At 42.0% G+C, this 20,437-nt stretch overlaps 1 protein-coding gene across 1 annotated transcript; it reads left to right on the forward strand.

Moving 5' to 3' along the window:
* The first annotated feature begins 213 nt into the window (after positions 1 to 213).
* LOC138875560 (uncharacterized) lies at positions 214 to 1,381 on the forward strand. Its single transcript, XM_070154397.1, has 2 exons — positions 214 to 270; positions 395 to 1,381. Exons 1-2 carry the CDS (start codon positions 214 to 216, stop codon positions 1,379 to 1,381), a joined length of 1,044 nt encoding a protein of 347 aa, XP_070010498.1.
* Positions 1,382 to 20,437: the final 19,056 nt, after the last annotated feature.

The following is a 20,437-nucleotide window of genomic DNA, read 5'->3' on the forward strand; positions in this document are numbered from 1 at the left end:
CAAAGCCTTGTTAGACACTGCACAAAGAATAGTTCAAATGACAGGGGAACATGACAAGGAGAGTGAACTGCCTAGAGATAGAGGCAGAGGTGGTAATATGAATCAAAGAACTATATAAGGATGAACATCATAACTTGGAATCTTAGAGGACTGAATAAGGTGTATAAGAAAGAAGAACTAAAAAAATTTATTGGGATGAATAAGGTGGTACTAATGGTTGTCTTAGAGAATAGAGTTAAAGAAGCAAAGGCTGAAGCTGTCATAAAGAAGGTGTTCAATAATTGAAGATGGATAACAAACTATACAAATGCTCCAGGTGGTAGAATATGGATTTCTTGGGATCACACAAAGGTGGATTTTGAGTGCTATGAAGTGCATCAGCAATACATAATAGGGGGTTGCAGAGGTACAAAGTGGTAATACATTTAGGTTTGGTGCTATTTATGGTATGCATGCTATACAAGATAGGAAACTGTTATGGGAAGATATGGGAAAAACTATAGCTGGTATTACTGATCCTTATGTGTTAATGGGGGACTACAATACCATCTTGACTAATGAAGATAGGGTACAAGGGACACTAGTACATGAATTTAAAGTGAAAGATTTCAAAGAGTTCATCTGGAGAAATGGAATAACTGAACTAAAAACAGTTGGAAGGAAGTATACTTGGACTAATAATCATGTCCACAATAAAATTGATAGAATACTTGTCAATGCTGCATGGATAAAAATATGGCCTGTAATGGAAGGGAGGGTATTGCAACCTGGATTTTTTGATCACTGCCCATTAAGTATAACAATGGACTATGAGCAACAGAGTGGAGAGAGACCTTTTAAGTTCTTTAATTGTATGGCACAACATAAAGAATTTGAGGATACTGTGTATGAATACTGGAGGAAAAGAGGTGGAGGAACAATAATGAACAAAGTATGGATAAAACTCAAGATACTAAAGAACAAGCTGAAGCAGATAAATAGACAGGAATTTAGCAACACTGGTCAAAGAATTCAAGCAACAAGAATCTATTTGGAGGGGATTCAGGAGCAAATGGATGGATCTGGCAACAGTATTGAAAGTATAACACAAGAAAAAGAGGCAAAGACGGAGCTAGCTAAATGGATTGGAATTGAAGAAAGCATAATGAAGAAAAAATCAATGATCAAATGGCTCAAACTAGGAGATGTAAATACAACATATTGTCATACTTGTGCTAAGAGTAGGCAAGCCACTAACCATATTGGTAATTTATTTAATAATGCATGTCAATTACTAAATACAGCTAAGGATGTGGAAGCTGAAATTCTAAAATTCTATGAGCAACTACTTGGAACAGCAGCAGTGCAATTGCCAGCAGTAAGTTCAGAAGTGATGAAGTAGGGGAACAACCTGAACATGCAACAACAATTGAGTCTAATAAGAGCAATAACTGAAGAAGAAGTCAAGCAAACACTTCAGGATATTGATGATAACAAAGCCCTAGGCTGTGATGGATACAATACTTTTTTCTACAAGAAAGCATGGCATATTATAGGGAAGGAGGTGACTCAAGCTGTATTGGAGTTCTTTGAGAACCCAGAAATGTGTAAGCAAATCAACTGTACAACTATAACACTAATTTCAAAAGTGAAAAACCCCAGTAATATTAAAGAGTTCCGACCTATATCATGTTGCACTATTCTATATAAGATCATATCCAAAATTTTAACATCCAGATTGCAGGAAGTTTTGCCGGAGTTGTTAGATAACTGCCAAACAACTTTTGTACCAGGCAAAGTGATCCTAATAACATTATAATGAGCCATTAATTGATCAAAGGTTATGGGAGGAAGAATACATCACCCAGATATATGCCAAAGATTGACATGCAGAAGGCTTATGACTCAGTGGAATGGGTGTACGTGGAACAGGTAATGAGGCTGTTGGGATTGCCTGAGAAGTATGTAAAATGGGTGATGGCCTGCATTAGCATTGTATCATACTCAATCATTGTCAATGAAAAGCCAATCAAGCCATTTGAAGCAAAATGATGACTAAGGCAGGGAGATCCACTCTCACCATTGCTGTTTGTCATTGCGATGGAGTATTTATGTAGACTACTGAAACAACTAAGAAGCATCAAAAACTTCAGGTTTCATCCAAGGTGTGCTAAAATGAATCTCATGCAGCTGGGATTTGCTGAAGATCTACTATTATTCTGCAAGGGTGAGGAAAAATCTGTGGTGGAAATACATAACCAGTTTCAAAGATTTTCTAAAGCTTCTAGACTAGTGGCAAATACAAGCAAAAATAGTGTTTATTTTGGTGGTGTAGACAGCAGGGCGCAGTAAAGGATCCTGGAAATACTAGGATATACTAAAGGTGATCTACCCTTTAGATATCTTGGTGTCCCCTTGAGTACAAAAAGATTATCAACAATCCAATGTGAGCCACTGATTGATAAAATGCTGAGTAGAGTGCAAAGCTGGACAATCAAATTTCTATCCTATGCAGGGAGAACAACATTGATCAAAAGTGTATTTGGTACAATTCAAAATTTCTGGGCACACGTGTTCATCTTGCCAAAGAAAATTATACAGTTCATTGAGACAATATGCAGAAGGTTTTTATGGTCGGGGAATGCTGAGCCAACAAAAAAGGCATTGATAGCTTGGGACATGTTATGTGTACCTAAAGCAGCAGGGGGATTAAACTTCACAAACATAGAGCTGGGGAACAAAACAGTCATATGTAAGTTGCTATGGAACATATGTAAAAAGAAGGAGAAAATGTGGGTGCAGTGGGTTCATACGTACTATATAAAAGAGAACTATATATGGGACACAGACCCAAAAAATGCTTCCTGGGTAATTCAGAAGATATTCAAAGCAAAGACAATTTCAAGAGGCAGGATATTCAGAGGAGGATGTGAATCAGATAGACAGTTTTTCTACCAGAAAGCTGTACAAAAAACTGCAAGGGGACTTCCAAAAGGTGCCATGGGGAGGTCTAGTATGCAACAATAAGGGGATGCCTAAATGGATTTTCATCCTAAGGCTGGCAATTCTAGACAGATTAGCTACCAAAGACAAACTTGCAAGATGAGGGTTAGTTGATGAAACCTTATGCACAAGATGTCAAATGAGCAATGAAATAGTACAACATCTATTCTTCGAGTGTGAAGTATTATGGAAAATATGGCCGAAATTGTTATACCGGCAAGGGATCATGAGAAGGAAGAAACAATGGCATGAATAAGTGCAATAGGCAGTGAAGAAAGCAGCAGGAAAGAGTGCTAGTGCAGAGCTATACAGAATAACTTTTGCTGCAGTAGTTTACTACGTCTGGCAGGCTAGGAATAATAGTATATTTTAAAAGAAACAAATCAATGCATTGAGTATAGTGAAAATGATAGTACATGAGATTCATATACGTGCTCAAAATTGTAAAATACTGGATGCCTATCTAAGTAATATGAACTGGTATCCAGTATAATCTAGGAAGGGGTATAGTTGATAAGAGGGTAGTGAAGAAATCTTATTTTGGGGATTCATGTCCAACAAAAGAGAGTGCAGAGTTTTTTTTTTCCGGTGTATGCTGTAAATATTTACTTGGTAATAAAGTTCCTTAATTACCAAAAAATAATCAATTTCAATATGAGGATGAAATTGACTATTGTTCAATGTTGGAGGCTGAGTTCGATTTTCAAAGCAAACAAGGATATAAATATTTATAAAGAATGGATACTTGCCCTATTTACTATTTCCTAACATTCTTAAATAAAAAATTAGTGAGATATTGAGATTGAAGTATCAACTAAATTACGAATTCCCCATTTTTCCAACCGTGTGCAACATCCATAATCTGTATCTATATTTATCTATGTGTTTTGGACTAAAGATTCCAGTGAACTATACATAAAACTGAACATACATCCTTAAATTTGCATGTTTAACAATAAACATAATATTTAAAACTTAGCAATTTTGTGCAACTGGTTGTGGAAAATTTACTTTTTTGCTATTGTCATGCTTTGTTTTTGCACTATCTAATGTATAATGTAGGAAATTTAACATTCTATAGCAAATTATTACACCCTATTTATTATACTAAAATAATTTTAAAATTTTTATAACATGTAGCTACTTTTCTATTTCATAGCAAAATAGATATTTATTTATACTTATCATTGAGGCATGAAATATGCCATGTCACGACCCAACCCATTATAGACCGTGATGACACCCAACACCATTGTTAGGCAAACCAACACTGATCAATCTAGTGGTTTCCCTCTTTGAATAAGTTTACTAAGTGAATAACATTCCTCATTTATAAAAGTTTTAGAAATTTACAAATATAAAGTAATTAAACGAAAGCAACTGAATGCAAATCGAAATCATAAAAATAAATCCAAAATCATAAGTCTACTACTATGTGTCAGGACCTAGTGTCACAAGTATATGAGCATTCTAGTAAAATATACAAAAGAATACTAGTTCACTATCTGAAAAAGAGATAGACATAAAATATAACAAAAGGAAGACTCCAGCTGCTGCATAACGGCTCGGAAGGCAGCTCACTGTGAAGTCTTGAAGTGTAAGTCAAGTGTGCACATCGGACTGATATCCATATGCATCTGCCTCAGATCTTACACATTTAAGTGCAAAAGTGTAGCCTGAGTACATAAATAAAATGTACCCAGTAAGTATCTAGTCTAACCTCAAAGAAGTAGCGATGAGAGGTCGACTCCGACACTTACTCAGGGACGACAATATAATAAAATAAAGTTCTAATCAAACATGGATTATACAATGATAATAGAACTCGAAGCAGGAAATAAGTAAACAATCCTTTTATTCAATTAGGAACCAAGTCATTTCTTTCATCTGCTCTTTTCACCTTTCAAGTCCGAGAAACAATACCCAATATATAAGGGGTTCCAATATTTTTACGCACTAGTTATGTCGAGGACATATGAGCCGATCCAAATATACATATAAAAATAATGTGCAACGTCGAGGGCTGAACGATCCAAACCATATAATATATCAATAAATCATGCCGAGGTGAATGACCCACTCCCATGAGAGTAGTAAAAATTTACCCTGCTCACGGAATATACTTGCGAAGCGGTTGAACATAGCTTTTTTTCTCAAATTGTCATAATATTTATCAATTCCTTTTAAAAATAAGAAATTCAACTTGAAACTTTAAAATATTGAAATCATCAACCTCCGCTTTAATCCAACAATTATTAAACATAATCAAGCAACGGTATCAACAAATCATGGTGTAAGCCTAAATTGTGACGACCTGGCAGTTCATCTTGAGAGTTATAGCCTCGATCCATTATTAAATACTTTTTCCGTATCTATTTCTACTATTGTGATTTGTCGGGAGTTTTTTTTCTTGGTTTTTGGAGTATTTTGGGACACTTAGTCCCTAAACAGGAGCTTAAGCCATAGGATTTGGACCGTAGTTGGAACTGTATGAAGATGACTCTAGAATGGAGTTCCTTCGGTTCCATTAGCTTCTTTAGGTGATTTTGGACTTAGGAGCATTTTCGGATTGTGTTTTGGAGGTCTGTAGTTCATTTAAGCATGATATGCCGAAAGTCGATGTTTTGGAGATTTTGGTCGGCAGTGGAATTTTTAATATCGGGATCGGATATTGATTCCATAAGTTGGAGTAGGTCCGTAGGGTTGAATATGACTTGTGTGTAAAATTTAGGGTCAATCGAACGTGGTTTGATAGGTTTTGGCATCAGTTGTCGAATTTGGAAAATTCTAAGCTCTTTAAGTTTGAATAGGAGGATGATTCGTGATTTTAGCATTGTTTGATGTAGTTGGAAGGCTTGACTAAGTTCATATGGTGTTTTAGGATTAGTTGGTATGTTTTGTTGAAGTCTCAGGGGTCTCGGGTGAGTTTCGGGTGCTTAACGGAATGAGTTGGGACTTAGGAGAATTTCTAAAATTGCTAGTTCTAGTGTTTTTGCACTTGGGGATGCTGGTGCGTTTTTAGTCATGAGGGTTGGTGGTCGCAGATGCGACGTGGGAGCCATAGAAGCGAAGCCGCATCTATGGAAGGGTAACTGCAGAAGCGGATTTAGGGAGGAAGACAAGTTCTGCAAAAGTGGACGATTGAGCGTAAATGCGGATATATGTGCGCAGGTGAGCCTGGGGATTTAATGATATTGTGCATGTACGGAGCTTTAGCTGCAGAAGCAGTTAATGGATCACAGGTGTGGTTTAACTGTCAGAAAATGGGCTTCGAGGGTTTGATTTATTTCTTCATTTTTGGATTTGGGAACTCGGGATTTGGCAATTGTTTGAGGGATTTTCAGAGAGAGCTTTTGGATTTGGACCATTCAGAGTCTGATTTTTGTGGAAAGAGCATTGTTTTGGATTGATTTGAGCTTTGTTCGAGATCCAGGTTCTTCTTACCATCCTAGCTCGTAGTTGCAGCCGCTGCTGTTGGAGACTTCAAGGTACATTTACCCGCGCCCGCAAATCCTCGGAGTCCCCCTCTATCCCCTTATGTTCATTTTCCCTCTTTCTTTAGAAAATGATGTATAAAACAGTTAACACTTCATAGTACCTTGTGACTTACGGTGTCCCTATTTTTGGGATTGTTTTGTACATTTCAGAAGTTGATAATTGTATATGCCGAGTGGCATTCAGTCGCTTATTTAGATTGTTGTTACTGTTAGCTTTTAATATTCATGCTTTTATTTCATATCCGCAAACTGTTAGGCTTATCTAGTCATAGAGGCTAGGTGCCGTCACGACAAATTAACGGAGGGAGAATTTGGGTCGTGACAAGCTGGTATCAGAGCTCTAGGTTTATAGGTGTCGTGAGTCACATGCCGATTTATTAGAGACTCGCAGATCAATACGGAGACGTCTGCACTTATCTTCGGGAGGCTATGGAACTGTTAGGAACAATCATACTTCTTTTGATTCCTTGTCGTGCGAGTTATTGACATCAAATTCTAAAGAATTTCTCTATTCTATTATTTCTCACAGATGGTGAGGACCCGTATCGGGAGATCCGACGATCAGGCACTCGAGCCCCCTGCTAGAGCTGCTAGCCGGGGCCGGGGTAGAGCACGACGACGTGGTGTAGGTAGAGCACCCACGCAAGCTACAACAGAGGAGCCCCTAGTAGCTCCAGCTGGAGGCAGGCACCTGAGGTTCCTATTGCTGGTCTAGCCCTCCAGGAGACTCTAGCCCATTTCATGAGCAAGTTCAGCACCTTAGCTCAGAATGGATTGATCCCACTAGCTCTCGCCACATCTCAGGATGAGGGAGGGGCACAGACTCTCGTAGCCCGTACTCCTGAGTAGAGGGTCCAGGCTGATCAAGCCCCAGGTTGATCAGACCAGGACAACCGTTTCTGAAGCGGAGCAACTTAGACTTGAGAGGTACAAGAAGTACCACCCACCTACTTTCAGCCGATTAGCTTCAGATGATGCTCAAGGTTTTCTAGAGGAATGTCATCTTATTCTCCGTACTATGGGCATAGCAGATATGAGTGGGGTTTCTTTCACCACTTTCCAGGTTAGAGGAGCAGCCTATTAGTAGTGGCATGCTTATGAGCTAAAGAGTCCGGACGAGGCAGCCTCACTCACATGGACTTAGTTCTCGGATATGGTTTTGAGAGAGTATGTTCCTTAGTGCCTTAGGGATGCATGACACACAGAGTTTGAGTATTTGTGCCAGGGTTCTATGACTGTGTCAGAGTATGTAGTCCATTTCAATGAGTTTACCCGACATGCACCGGCCTTGGTTGCCACAATTCGGGAGAGGGTTCATCGTTTATTGAGGGACTCTACCCCAATATCAGGACCAGTATGGCCAGGGAGTTGGAGATGGATATCTCTTATAAGCAGGTCGTGAGTATTGCTAGGAGAGTGGAGGGCATGCTTGCCCGGGGCAGAGGGGAGAAAGAGGCTAAGAGGCCTCGAGTGACTGGTTATTATTCTAGAGCTCGTGCCCTAACATGGTGTTATATGATTCGCTCTGTTCATTCAGCTCTTCCAGCAGCGAGTGCAGTTCCATCTTCTTCCAGGCCCCAGGAGCCCTATTATGCATTGCCAATATCTAGTATGCCTCCTTCTTAGGGTGCTATTAGCATCCAGTCCAGCAGACCTGGCCCGATTCAGTCATAACAGCCACGTGAGTGTGGAGACACTCGCCATATGGTGAAGGACTGCCCCAAACTTAGGAGGGGTGCATCTCCGCAGACTTCTTATCCACCATGTGCTCCACCGGGTCCTCCGGCCATGCTTCCAGCACCAGCTACCACCCCACCTATTCAGCCAGCTCGAGGTGGAGGTCCGGGAGGTCGAGGTCGCCATAGAGGGGAAGTCAAGGCCAGGTATTATGCTCTTCTGACTCATTTAGAGGATGTTGCTTCTGACTCTGTCATTATAGGTATTGTCCCAGTCTGTCACAGAGATGCGTCAGTATTATTTGACCAGGCTCTACGTATTCATATGTGTCCTCTTATTTTCCTCCACAATTGGGCGTATCTCGGGATTCTTTGAGTTCCCATGTTTATGTGTCTACTCTTGGGGGGGAGATTCTCTTGTTATGGACCGCGTATATCGGTCATGTTTGATTGCTATTAGCGGTTTTGAGACCAGAGGTGATTTATTATTGCTCAGCATGGTAGACTTTGATGTTATCTTGGGCATAGACTTGTTGTCGCTCGATTATGTTATTCTTAATTGTCACGCTAAGACCATGACGTTGTGTATGCTAGGCTTTCCACTATTAGAGTGGAAGGGTACCATAGAGTATACACCCTGCATTTCATTTCTTAAGGCTCAACGAATGGTTGAGAAGGGGTGTGACACATATCTAGCTTATGTGAGAGATGTCAGTATTGATAACCCTATAGTTGAGTCCGTTCCAGTAGTGAGGGACTTTTCAAATGTGTTTCCAGCTGATCTTCCGGGCATGATGCCCGATAGAGATATTGATTTTGGCATTGATTTGTTGTCGGGCACTCAGCCCATATCTATTCCTCCTTACCGTATGGCTCCTCCTAAGTTGAAAGAGTTGAAGGAGCAGTTGCAGGAGTTTCTTGATAAGGTCTTCATTTGGCCCAGTGTGTAACCTTGGGGTGCTCTGGTCTTAGAAAAAGGATGGTTCTATGCGTATGTGTATTGATTATCGCTAGCTGAACAAGGTTACAGTGAAGAACAGGTATCCATTTCCTTGCATTGATAACTTATTTGATTAGTTATAGGGTGCCAGGGTGTTTTACAAGATTTACTTACGTTCAGGCTATCATCAGTTGAAGATTCGGAAGTCGAATATCCTGAAGACTGCTTTCAAGACCAGATATGGTTACTATGAGTTTCTTGTCATGTGTTTTAGGTTGACTAATGTCCCAGCAGCCATTATGCATTTGATGCACAAAGTGTTCTGGCCTTATCTTGGATCCTTCGTCGTTGTGTTCATCGACAATATTCTAGTGTACTACCAGACGCGAGAGGATCATGAGCAACACCCGAGGACTGTGCTTCAGACTTTGAGGGAAAAGAAGTTGTATGCAAAATTTTCTAAGTGCGAGTTTTGGATAGACTCATTGGCATTCTTGGGTCAGCTTCGCTTCAGAAGGTTACGGCCTACCAGCCCCATCTTTACTCTCCGCGACATTGGCAAGAAGTGGCCGGGCATCACACTCGTCCACCCTTGCTCGAGCCAGCTCTTCCAGGAGAACAAAACCCCTGGCGCCGATCTCATGAAGCACCTCTCTTCGGGATCTGCAACGAACATATTCCTCGATCCTCTTTTCACGATTGAGGGCCCTCTTCAGCTCGACTTGGGCATCAGTATCATCCCTCAAATGAATTGCCATCTCTTGATCAGCCTTAGTACGACTCAATGCTGCTTCAGCCCGAGCATCGACGATTTCAGCCCTGACCTTCAAGAGTCGGACTCGAGCTTCGCGATCATATCCGATTGAACTAAAGCGTTTTCATGAGCCAAGCGGAGTTGGGCCTCGAAGGCAGGAATTTTAGCAAAGGCACCCTTCTCCTCTGAAGCTTGAGCCTGCACCTGAGCTCTTAGTTCACCACAATCATTCCTAACTCAGTCGGCTTCACCCCTAAGGTACTCCAGAGCCTCCGTCTTTTTCTGCAACCGAGATAGGCAAAAAAGGTTAACCTTAAGGGTTAAAAAGGCAAAACGCGTACTACAAGAGGTTACATGCTCTATCAAATAGCAATCGTAATTCGAGCTCCAGAACACCTCATATAGCTAGTGCATCAACTCAACCTCTTTCTCCTCGCAAAGTAGCCTAAGGGATCTACCCACATCCAGGGCTTTCCAAAGCCTAGCCCCATGACGGAGCATTTCAGACCTGAGCCTATCAAAGGCCTGCAGAAGAAAAACTCGATAAGGAAGGGAAGACACAAGATGCAGAAAGACTATGCCGAAACTCACCGCGAAGTGAAACCAACGGACTTCCTCGAAGTCCGAGCACACTCTTGTTGGTCCAGCCCCCTCGACCCTGAAAGAACCAACCTCGGTCGAAGCATGATCACTCGGAGGAACCACCACTCCAGTACTGGAGACTTCAGGAACAACAGGCTCGGGCGATGTTTTCTCCTCGGAGACACAAACCCGTTTAGCCCCGCTAAAAGCTCCATCGCACTGTGAGTGCATATCCCGTTTATCGCCATCGTCCCTTGGCTCGGAAGCCAACAACTCCTCCCCCTCTGCAGAGGAGCACAGCTTCGCCCCTGGGGACCTTCCGATATCTACTACGGCAATGCCAGACAAAAGAAAGAGGAAAATGTTATCTCAAATATATGAAGACCAAGGTAAAAGCAGCACACACACATACCTTGGTATTTCGCCTCCTATCTGCCCCGGGACATAGCTCGCCACCTACGCTCGCCGCAAGTCGAATGGATTGCCAACATCCGAACCCAGCCGGGCAAATTGGGAACTTCGTCTGGCGCCCACGAAGTTGCTCCAGGAAAGGAGGACGACACAACTACTAAATCCTCTCTTGCCATAGGCAGAATAGGTAAAGCACGGGGCACGCCACCTAAGAGTATATCTCCATTCTCCAATAAATAATATAGGTTCCTAATGTATACTACCATCAGTCATCACCCGGGCGAAGTGAATCGTCCATGCCTGGTCTCTATTGTCCTCAACAACAACAACAAAAGGGAGTAATCAACCATCGCCATGAAGTCAGCAGACCTCGATGATCCCGAGGACCGAGGGGAACTCTCCTCTCCCTGTCAGATTAACCCCGACATGGCCGCCATAGCGGTCACAAAGTTGAATAGCTAAGAGGAAAAAAGATGTACGGGCGTGTTAATATCGAAAATATGGTGCGGAAAGAAAATGGCAACTGCGTAAGACGTGGAAGCCCCGGAGAAGGCGGAAATAGCCTCATATTATACGTGGGAAAGGAGGCGACGATTTGCCTACTTCAAAATCGATCGGGAACGTCAACCGATACCCTCTTCTCTAGCCTCGAGGCGGTACCTAACCTTGAGAACCTCCATTAAAGTAATGCTACGCTCCGGAGAGACGACAATACCTTCGCCAACACAAGGGTGGCACATGACTTCGAGGATCTCCATCAAAGGAAACCAGGCTATGAAGAGATGAGCATTTTTTCTTTGAACGTCGCCCTCCCAGAATGGCATCTTCAAAAGGAAGGACATAGAAGAGGAAAGCGATGGAGAAGAGCAAAGTGATGAAGGAGAAGCTGAAAGGAGACAAGAAGTGGCTGGGTGAAAAATATGGCTAGTATGAACTCCGCCAGTACTACTATTATAAAGCCACTACTTGAGACGTTGCCCCGGCTTGGAAGCGACAGCAAAGTGCCGCCATACCCCAAGGAATACAAAAGGGGTATAATACGCCAAGACGAGGAAGGAGAGTGAGCAGCGGTGTATAATCCGAGCCCCCTCTTGAGCAATGGTGTATTATCCAAATACTTCCTCGGGTCGGAGGAAATCAGTCCTCTACTTCATCGCCCCGAGCTAACAGAAGTGGACGAGGAAGAGAAGGGGACGAATAGGGAGCATTATAATAGGAAAGAGGCAAAGTTAGCAGTTACAGCAGCCAAAACTGCAGCTTTTAGTAGTTTGTATAAGGAACTCGAGGGACAAGGTGGGGATAAGAGGTTTTTCAGGTTAGCCAAGGCGCGAGAAAGGAAGGCGTGTAACTTGGACCAAGTGAAATGCATCAAGGACGAAGAAGGTAGAGTTTTATTGGATGAGGGGCATATCGCGCAGAGATAGCAAACCAACTTCTATAGTCTCTTGAACGAGGAGGGGGACAAGAGCATTGTACTGGGTGATTTGGAACTCTCCGGGAGTCGTTGTGACTTTAGGTATTGTATGTGGATTAGAGTTGATGAATTTGAGGGGGCTATGCATAAGATGAGCAGGAGCAAAGCGACCGAGCCGGATAAAATATCGATGGAGTTTTGGAAGAGTGTGGGCAAGGCAGGCTTGGAGTGGCTCACAAAGTTATTTAATGTCATTTTTAAAACGAAGAAGATGCCCGAAGAGTGGAGGTGGAGAACGATGGTTCCTGTATACAAGAACAAGGGTGATATCCAAAATTGCAATAATTATCGGGGTATCAAGCTACTTAGCCATACTATGAAAGTCTGGGAGAGACTGGAAGAACTAAGGATGAGAAGGAGTGTGACTATTTTCGAGAACCAGTTTAGGTTTATGCCGGGGCATTCAACTAAAGAAGCCATCCATCTTGTTAGGAGATTGATGGAGCCGTATAGGAAGAGAAAGAATGACTTGCATATGGTGTTCATCGACTTAGAAAAGGCATATGATAATGTTTTAAGGGAGGTTTTGTGGAGATGTTTGGAGGCTAGAGGTGTACCTGTTGCATACGTTAGGTTGATTAAGGACATGTATGATGGAGTAAAGACTCGAGTAGGGACGGTGTGTGGGGACTCAGACCATTTTCATGTTAGGATGGGGTTGCATCAGGGGTCGGCAGTCAGCCCATTTTTGTTTGCTCTGGTGATGGATGTACTGACGCGCCACTTTCAAGGGGAGGTGCCGTGGTACATGCTATTTGTAGATAATATTGTATTGATTGACGAGACGCGAGGAGGCGTGAACACGCAATTATAGGTACAAAGGCATACCTTAGAACCTAAAGGTTTCAAGTTGAGCAGGACCAAGAAAAAATACTTGGAGTGCAAGTTCAGTGGCGAGATTCAAGGAGGGGAAGGGGAGGTGAGACTGGACTTGCAGGTCATCCCTAGGAGAGGGAGTTTTAAGTACCTTGTGTCTATTATTCAGGGGGATGGGAAGATTGATGATGATGTTGCAGATCGTATTGGGGCGGGATGGATGTAATAGACTTGCTTATGATATTTTGTGTGAAAGGAAGGTGCCACCGAAACTTAAGGGTAAGTTCTACAGAGTGGTGGTCAGACCAACGATGTTGTATGGGGCTGAGTGTTGGCTAGTCAAGATCGCTCATGTCCTGAAGATGAAGATAGCAAATATGAGGAGGTTGAGATGGATGTGCGGGCACACCAGGTCAGATAAGACCAGAAACAGGGTTATTTGTGATAAGATAGGTGTGGCCCCTATTGAGGACAAGATGCTGGAAATGCAACTTAGGTGGTTTGATCATGTGAGGAGGAGGAACACAGAAGTCCCAGTGAGGAGGTGTGGGATATTGACATTGGAGGGCCTACAGTGAGGTAAAGGTAGGCCAAAGAAGAGGTAGGGATAGGTGATTAGGCAAGACATGGCGCAACTTCAGCTGACCGAGCACATGACCATTGATAGGAAGGTATGGAGGTCGAGTATTAGGGTAGTAGAGTAGGCAATCTAGAGTGTTTATTACAGTAGTATTGGCACACAGTCTTGCTACTAACCGTTGTTTTCTTTCATTGTTGATCACCTTATTGTCTTGTTATTTTTATTATAAATTTTATATGGCTTTTTGGTACTGCCCCTTCTTGTCTATGTTTTGACTAATGTGGTACCTATGCTATCCTGATCCGAGGATCTATTAAAACAATCTCTCTATCCTCACAAGATAGGGGTAAGGTATGCGTACACACTAACCTCCCTAGACCCTGCTGTATGGGATAGTACTGGGTATGTTGTTATTGTAATTAATTTTACTTTTCTTAAAAAGAAATATATACACTTTTTTATATTTGACATATCCTTTTCTTGGAGGAAAAAATTGTAGACCTCTATAAATTTAGGATCCCTGCTTCACACAATAATACAAGAGCACCCACAATGTAGTCCTTTAGGGTTTTGAGAGTCTTGGTAAGGCAGGAGATTTCTCTCTCGATATTTTAGTACTTTCTTTGTGTAAGAAGATTTGTTTACAAATGGAGGTCAACTGGCCAAATCACATTATAATATTATCTTTTAGTATATTTCTATTTTATTTTTCGATTATTATCGCCAAGACTTTCTTTATTAGCTTTAACACGATGCCTTATTATTTTGATCCTAACAGTAGAGGACATAAAACCAATGCTCCAGAAAAACAAAAGATGAATTAGATACTCTCACTTCTATGACATTTGATTGCGAATGCTCAAAGCTGTTCTAGGATTGAACCATGACTCTTGTCCGAAAGCACAAATGAGGGACTTGAGTGTTTCTTCGAAGTGATTTATCTTTGATATCAGCATCTAGGGTGTGTTTGGTATAACGGAAAATATTTTTCGTGGAAAATATGTGTACGGTAAAATCGGGGGGACCAATTTCTCGCCGACAAAGTGCTTCAGGAGATTGCCTCGGAGACACGAGACCTTGAGTCGAATACTTCCCTCAAGATCTGTCGACACCCGGCCTAGGAATAGTGTTGGTCGAGGCCCCGACGAGAATGTGAGGCTTCCGAAGAATGCATCCGGAGCCGATTAAGTCTACCAGGGCAGCCTAACGTTGGTCGACGTATACGTCATGAAGCTAGTTAGTTGTCCCATCCCACTTCCTTTATCACCCAACGTATCTTGTACTAAGTTTGGATTCTCCCCTCTTATAAAATGAGACTCGTTAACACTCTGTAGGGGGACCTCAACATTTCTTCAAAAGATTAATAACAATTCTCTCTCTCCTCTCTCTAACTTATTAGCTCGAGGCTACTCTTCCCATTTATTGCTTCCATACTTGTTCTTCATTTATTGCTTGATATTGGCCCTCAAGAGCCTTCTTTAATTATATCTTAACTGTTATCCCCTTCTGGTTTACCCCCGGTAGCTCGAGCTCGACCCGGGTATCGACCTCGAGGCTTTTCATTGATCAGTCCGAAGCTCGGGTTGCAAGCCCCCTGGTTTGATTACTGCCCCGTTTTAACTTGTATTTCATCATTAAACTCCATACGCCTAGCATCAACTACTCTAACAAAGTAGCATAAAAATAGATCACGTGTTTTTAGAGCCCCATTTACAAAATTAATTGTTATTACCATTTTCACGGTAAACAAAATATTTTTCAAGAAAATATTTTCTTGGAAAACAAGTAGTAATCTTATTCATTTTCCGGTGTTTGGTACGCAAATTGTGGAAAATGACTTTTTAAGAGTATTCATAAATAATTTAGATATAATAAACATAAAGTCAAACTTTCAAACCAACCTTCCGAATTCACAAATTTCATAAACTTTCGAAACTGCGGAATTTCGAACTCGTAAACTTCCAAACACATAAACCTCCGAACTCATAACTTTGGAACTTGTTGAACCTTTAAACCGATAAATAAATAAATAAAACTAAAACTGAAAAATATATTTAAAATTTTTTTAGGGGGGGGGGGGGTAGAAAAATGAAAAAATAGAAATTTGAAATTGCAAAAAAAAAAAAAATAAGGTAAATTTTTTTTTGGGAGGGGGTGGGGTGGGGTGGAGGCACGGGTAGTAGGGTGGGTGGTAACGGAAAAACTTAAATTTGAAAAAAAAGCCTTTTTGGAGAGAGGGGTGGGATGGGTTGGTGAGAGTGAGGAAGATTGAGAAGGAATTCTGGAAAATATTTTCCCTTCTCTTGATAAGGAAAACATTTTCCTCCAATTAGAGGAAAATGAGTTGATAAGGAAAATATTTTCTAAAACATTGAAGCCAACCAAACATGGAAAATATTTTCCAATCATACCAAACACACCCTTAAAGTAGAAAGCTACACGTAGGCTAAATGATCAGCCCACCATTTGGAAGAAACCTCCAAAATTTGATCCATCGGCCGACAATGGATTTTTTTTTGAACTTGCACAATATTTCTCATTTCATATATGCCCCGCTGACCAACGCCTTGCTAAAATCACTTAGAACAATAATAGCGTTTTGATTTCAGATAAGTTGGGGATTACCATATATATTGCTTTTACTAATTTCTGTATTGTGAGAATTTATGTATTAGTTAATTTGATGGTTGTAAGCCTACCACAATTTTATTTAATTCAAATTTGAATTGGATCAAGAATCTCATCATTTATTAGGTGGCTAACTGATGGACCGAGTAGAGTTGGACGTCCGTCCATGTCACATAATCTTTCTCTAGCACATAATTCATTTTCGATCGAATGTGAGAAAATTCAAACTCGTATGTAATAATCAATACTATATTATTATTATTATTATTATTATTATTATTATTATTATTATTATTATTATTATATTAAAAGCACGAAGGCCATTAGAGAAATGTCGTTCGTCTTTTTTTTTTTAAAATGAATTCTGCGTTTCGAGGCCTTAAAAACTCTTTTAGCATCACCTCGATTTGCGTGTACAGTCCGAGCGCGTAGCCGGAAAGCCTATATGTGAAAATCTGTAAAAGAATGATAAATTTTGGCTATAGAATAAGTTAATTTGACTTCGGTCAACATTTTGGGTAAACGTACTCGGGCCCGTGATGCAACAAGATGTGAAATAAAAGTGAAATCTGCCTTTGTTTTCCTTGTCCTTGTTAGTAGATGGATTTTCGGTTCCTTTATAGTTCTCTTGATATTCTGTTTTTACCTGTTATTCCCCGAAGCATGTTTTCCCCCTCTTATCTTTATTTGTTTATTCCTACTTTACTTTTCGCTATATATTACATAACTGCATAGGTTATTTGGTAGTCTGGTCCTAGCCTCGTCACTACTTTGCCGAGGTTAGGCTAGGCACTTACCAACACATGGGGTCGGTTGTGCTGATACTACCCTCTGCACTATGTGCAGATCTATGAAACTGGGATCATATATTATTGGTGGTTTGTAACTGGGATCGGGTGGCACGCCGCCATGGAAATATATGAAATAGGAGCGGGTGGCACGCCTGCCACAAGATATATGAAATGGGAGCGGGTGGCACGCTTGCCACAAGACATTTGAAATGGGAGGGTGGCACGCCTGCCACAAGATAAATGAAATGGGAACGGGTGGCACGCCTAACACAAGATAAATGAAATAGGAGCGGGTGGCACGCCTGCCACAAGATAAATGAAATGGGAGCGGGTGGCACGCCTGCCACGAGATAAATGAAATGGGAGCGGGTGGCACGCCTATCACGAGATACAGGAAATGGGATCGGGTTGCACGCCTGCATCAAGATGTGAAATGAAAGTGAAATCTGCCTTTGTTTTTCTTGTCCTTGTTAGTAGATGAATTTTCGGTTCCTTTATAGTTCTCTTGATATTCTGCTTTACCTATTATTCCCCGAAGCATGTTTTCCCCCCTCCCATCTTTATTTGTTTATTCCTGCTTAACTTTTCGCTATATATTACATAACTGCACAGGTTACTTGGTAGTCTGGTCCTAGCCTCGTCACTACTTCCCCGAGGTTAGGCTAGGCACTTACCAGCACATGGGGTCGGTTGTGCTGATACTACACTCTGCACTATGTGCAAATCCCGGAACAGTTCTTGGACCGTAGTTTGGAGGCTCCCTTCAGTCCATGCGGAGATCCAAGGTAGACCTGTAGGCTTCCGCAGGCCCTAGCGTCTCCCTCTATCCCTTATTCCCCGTTTCATTTTCCTTAATTCAGAAATAGTGTATTGATAATTTCTTCAGACTTGAATGTAGTAACTCTTAGACCGTCTGTGGTATTGTGACACCAGGTTTTGGGTGATTAAGGCCTAAGTAGTTGTAATAGATACAAATTTCAGTTATTTCATTATGTTCTTCTGGTTAATTTAAATTGTCGTTGTTTATACGTTTTCGCTTTATGTTTGTTAAAAAGGAAATAAATGGATAATGAATCAATTAGCTTAAAGGTTTGGCTTCCCTAGATCACATTAGTAGGCACCATCACGACTCCCGAGGGTGGGAAATTTGGGTCGTGACAAGTTGGTATCAGAGCTCTAGGTTACATGGGTCTCACAGCTCACAAACAAGTTTAGTAGAGTCTGAGGGATCGGTACAGAGACGTTGGTATTTATCCCCCAGAGGCTACAGAGTTAGGATAACTTCACATTTATTCTTTCCTCTCATGCAATTTTGTTCTCTCAGTGATAAATTTAAACCCCTACTCTTGTCCTTTTGCGAATGGCAAGGTCACATACCACTTCTTCAGCCGAACATCGGTGATAGATCAGCTACGTCATTGGAGTTTTTGTGGAGGTTGGATAGGTTCTACCAAGCTCTTCACTACTACTTTCAGCGATGCATCTTCTGAGGATCCCCAGGATTATCTAGACAGCTGTCATGAGGTTCTCAGGAATATGGGGATAGTTGAGACCAATGGGGTCGATTTTGCCACTTTTTGCTTGTCGGGATCCGCCAAGACTTGGTGGAGGGATTACTGTTTGGCTAGACCGACCGGATCGCCAGCTTTGAGTTGGAAGTAGTTTACTCAGCTATTTTTGGAGAAGATTCTCCCCATCACTCAGAAAAAGTCCTATCAGAGGCAGTTTGAGCGTCTCCAGCAGGGTTCTATGACCGTTACCCAGTATGAGACCAGATTCATCGACTGGGCTCATCATGCTCTTATCATACTTCACACCGAGAGAGAAAGGGTGAGGAGGTTCATTGAAGGACTTATTCAGTCGATTCGTCTTCAGATGGCTAGGGAGACAGGGAGTAAAATTTCCTTTCAAGAGGCAGCCAATGTGGCCAGGAGAGTAGAGATGGTTCTATCGCAGGGAGGTGGTCATGGGTTAGAAAAGAGGCCCCGTCATTCAGGCAGATTCAGTGGTACCTCGTCTAGAGGTAGGGATTCGTATGGTAGAGGCCATCCTCCTAGGCCTTTTCAATCGGCACTTCAGGTTTCTCACAGTGCTTCAGGTGGCCATGGTCCTCAGATGCAGTATTCTGATCAGTAGTCCTACAGTGCACCACCAGCTTCTATCAGTGCACCGCCGCTTCAAAGTTTTCGGGGTGGTCATTCAGGTTGTTAGGGTCAGCAGTCTCAGTAGTCGAGGGCTTGTTACACTTGTAGCGATATAGGTCACATTGCTAGGTATTGCCCTCGAGCATCGAGCAGTTCTCCGCATCAGGGTTCCCGTGCCATGGTTCAGGCACCGATTGTTCCACAGCCTGCCCAGCCAACTAGAGGTGGGGGTAGAGGTGCTAGAGGTGGAGGTAGAGGTATTAGAGTTGGAGCTCATGCTGCTAGAGGTAGAGGCCAACCAACAACACGCCGTCCCAGAGATGTAGTTCAGGGTGGTGGGGCCCAGCCCCGATGTTATGCTATTCCAGCCAAGCCCGAGGCTGAGGCTTCCGATGCTATTATTACAGGTACGGTTCTGGTTTGTGATAGAGATGCTTTAGTGTTATTTGATCTAGGGTCTACGTACTCGTATGTGTCATCCTATTTTGCACCATATCTAGTTATGCCTAGTGATTCTTTGAGTGATCCTGTTTATGTGTCTACACCGATGGGTGATTCTATTGTGGTAGATCGAGTTCATCGTTCATATATAGTTATGATTGGAGGTCTTGACACTCGTGTCGATTTTCTTCTTCTGGACATGGTTGATTTTGATGCCATATTGGGGATGGACTGGTTATCACCTTACCACGCTAACTTGGACTATCATGCCAAGACTGTGACCTTAACCTTACCGATTTTACCTTGTTTAGAGTGGAGAGGGACTCCTGGTCATTCTACCCGTAGTGTTATCTCCTATGTGAAGGCTCGACGTATGGTCGAGAAGGGGTGATTGGCCTATTTGGCATATGTTCGTGATTCTAGTGCCGAGGTTCCTTCTATTGATTCTATGCCTATTGTTCGTGAGTTCACTGAGGTATTTCCTTCAGACCTGCCGGGTATGCCACCCGACAGGGATATCAACTTTTGCATTGATTTGGCTCCAAGCACTCAACCCATTTCTATTCCGCCGTATCGTATGGCCCCGCCTGAGTTGAAAGAGTTGAAGGAGCAGTTGCAAGACTTGCTTGAGAAGGGTTTCATTAGGCCGAGTGTTTCACCTTGGGGTGCGCTGGTGTTTTTTGTTAAGAAGAAGGAAGGATCGACGAGAATGTGTATTGAT

Source organism: Nicotiana sylvestris, chromosome 8, assembly GCF_000393655.2.
Source record: "Nicotiana sylvestris chromosome 8, ASM39365v2, whole genome shotgun sequence".
NCBI classification, from domain to species: Eukaryota; Viridiplantae; Streptophyta; class Magnoliopsida; order Solanales; family Solanaceae; genus Nicotiana; species Nicotiana sylvestris.

Bases quoted from the DNA above. Each gene is read 5' to 3' on its own strand.
- LOC138875560 (XM_070154397.1), top strand. From the start codon at position 214: ATGGTTGTCTTAGAGAATAGAGTTAAAGAAGCAAAGGCTGAAGCTGTC. The intron at 271-394 runs GTGTTCAATAAT...AATACATAATAG, and splicing joins CTGAAGCTGTCATAAAGAAG to GGGGTTGCAGAGGTACAAAG.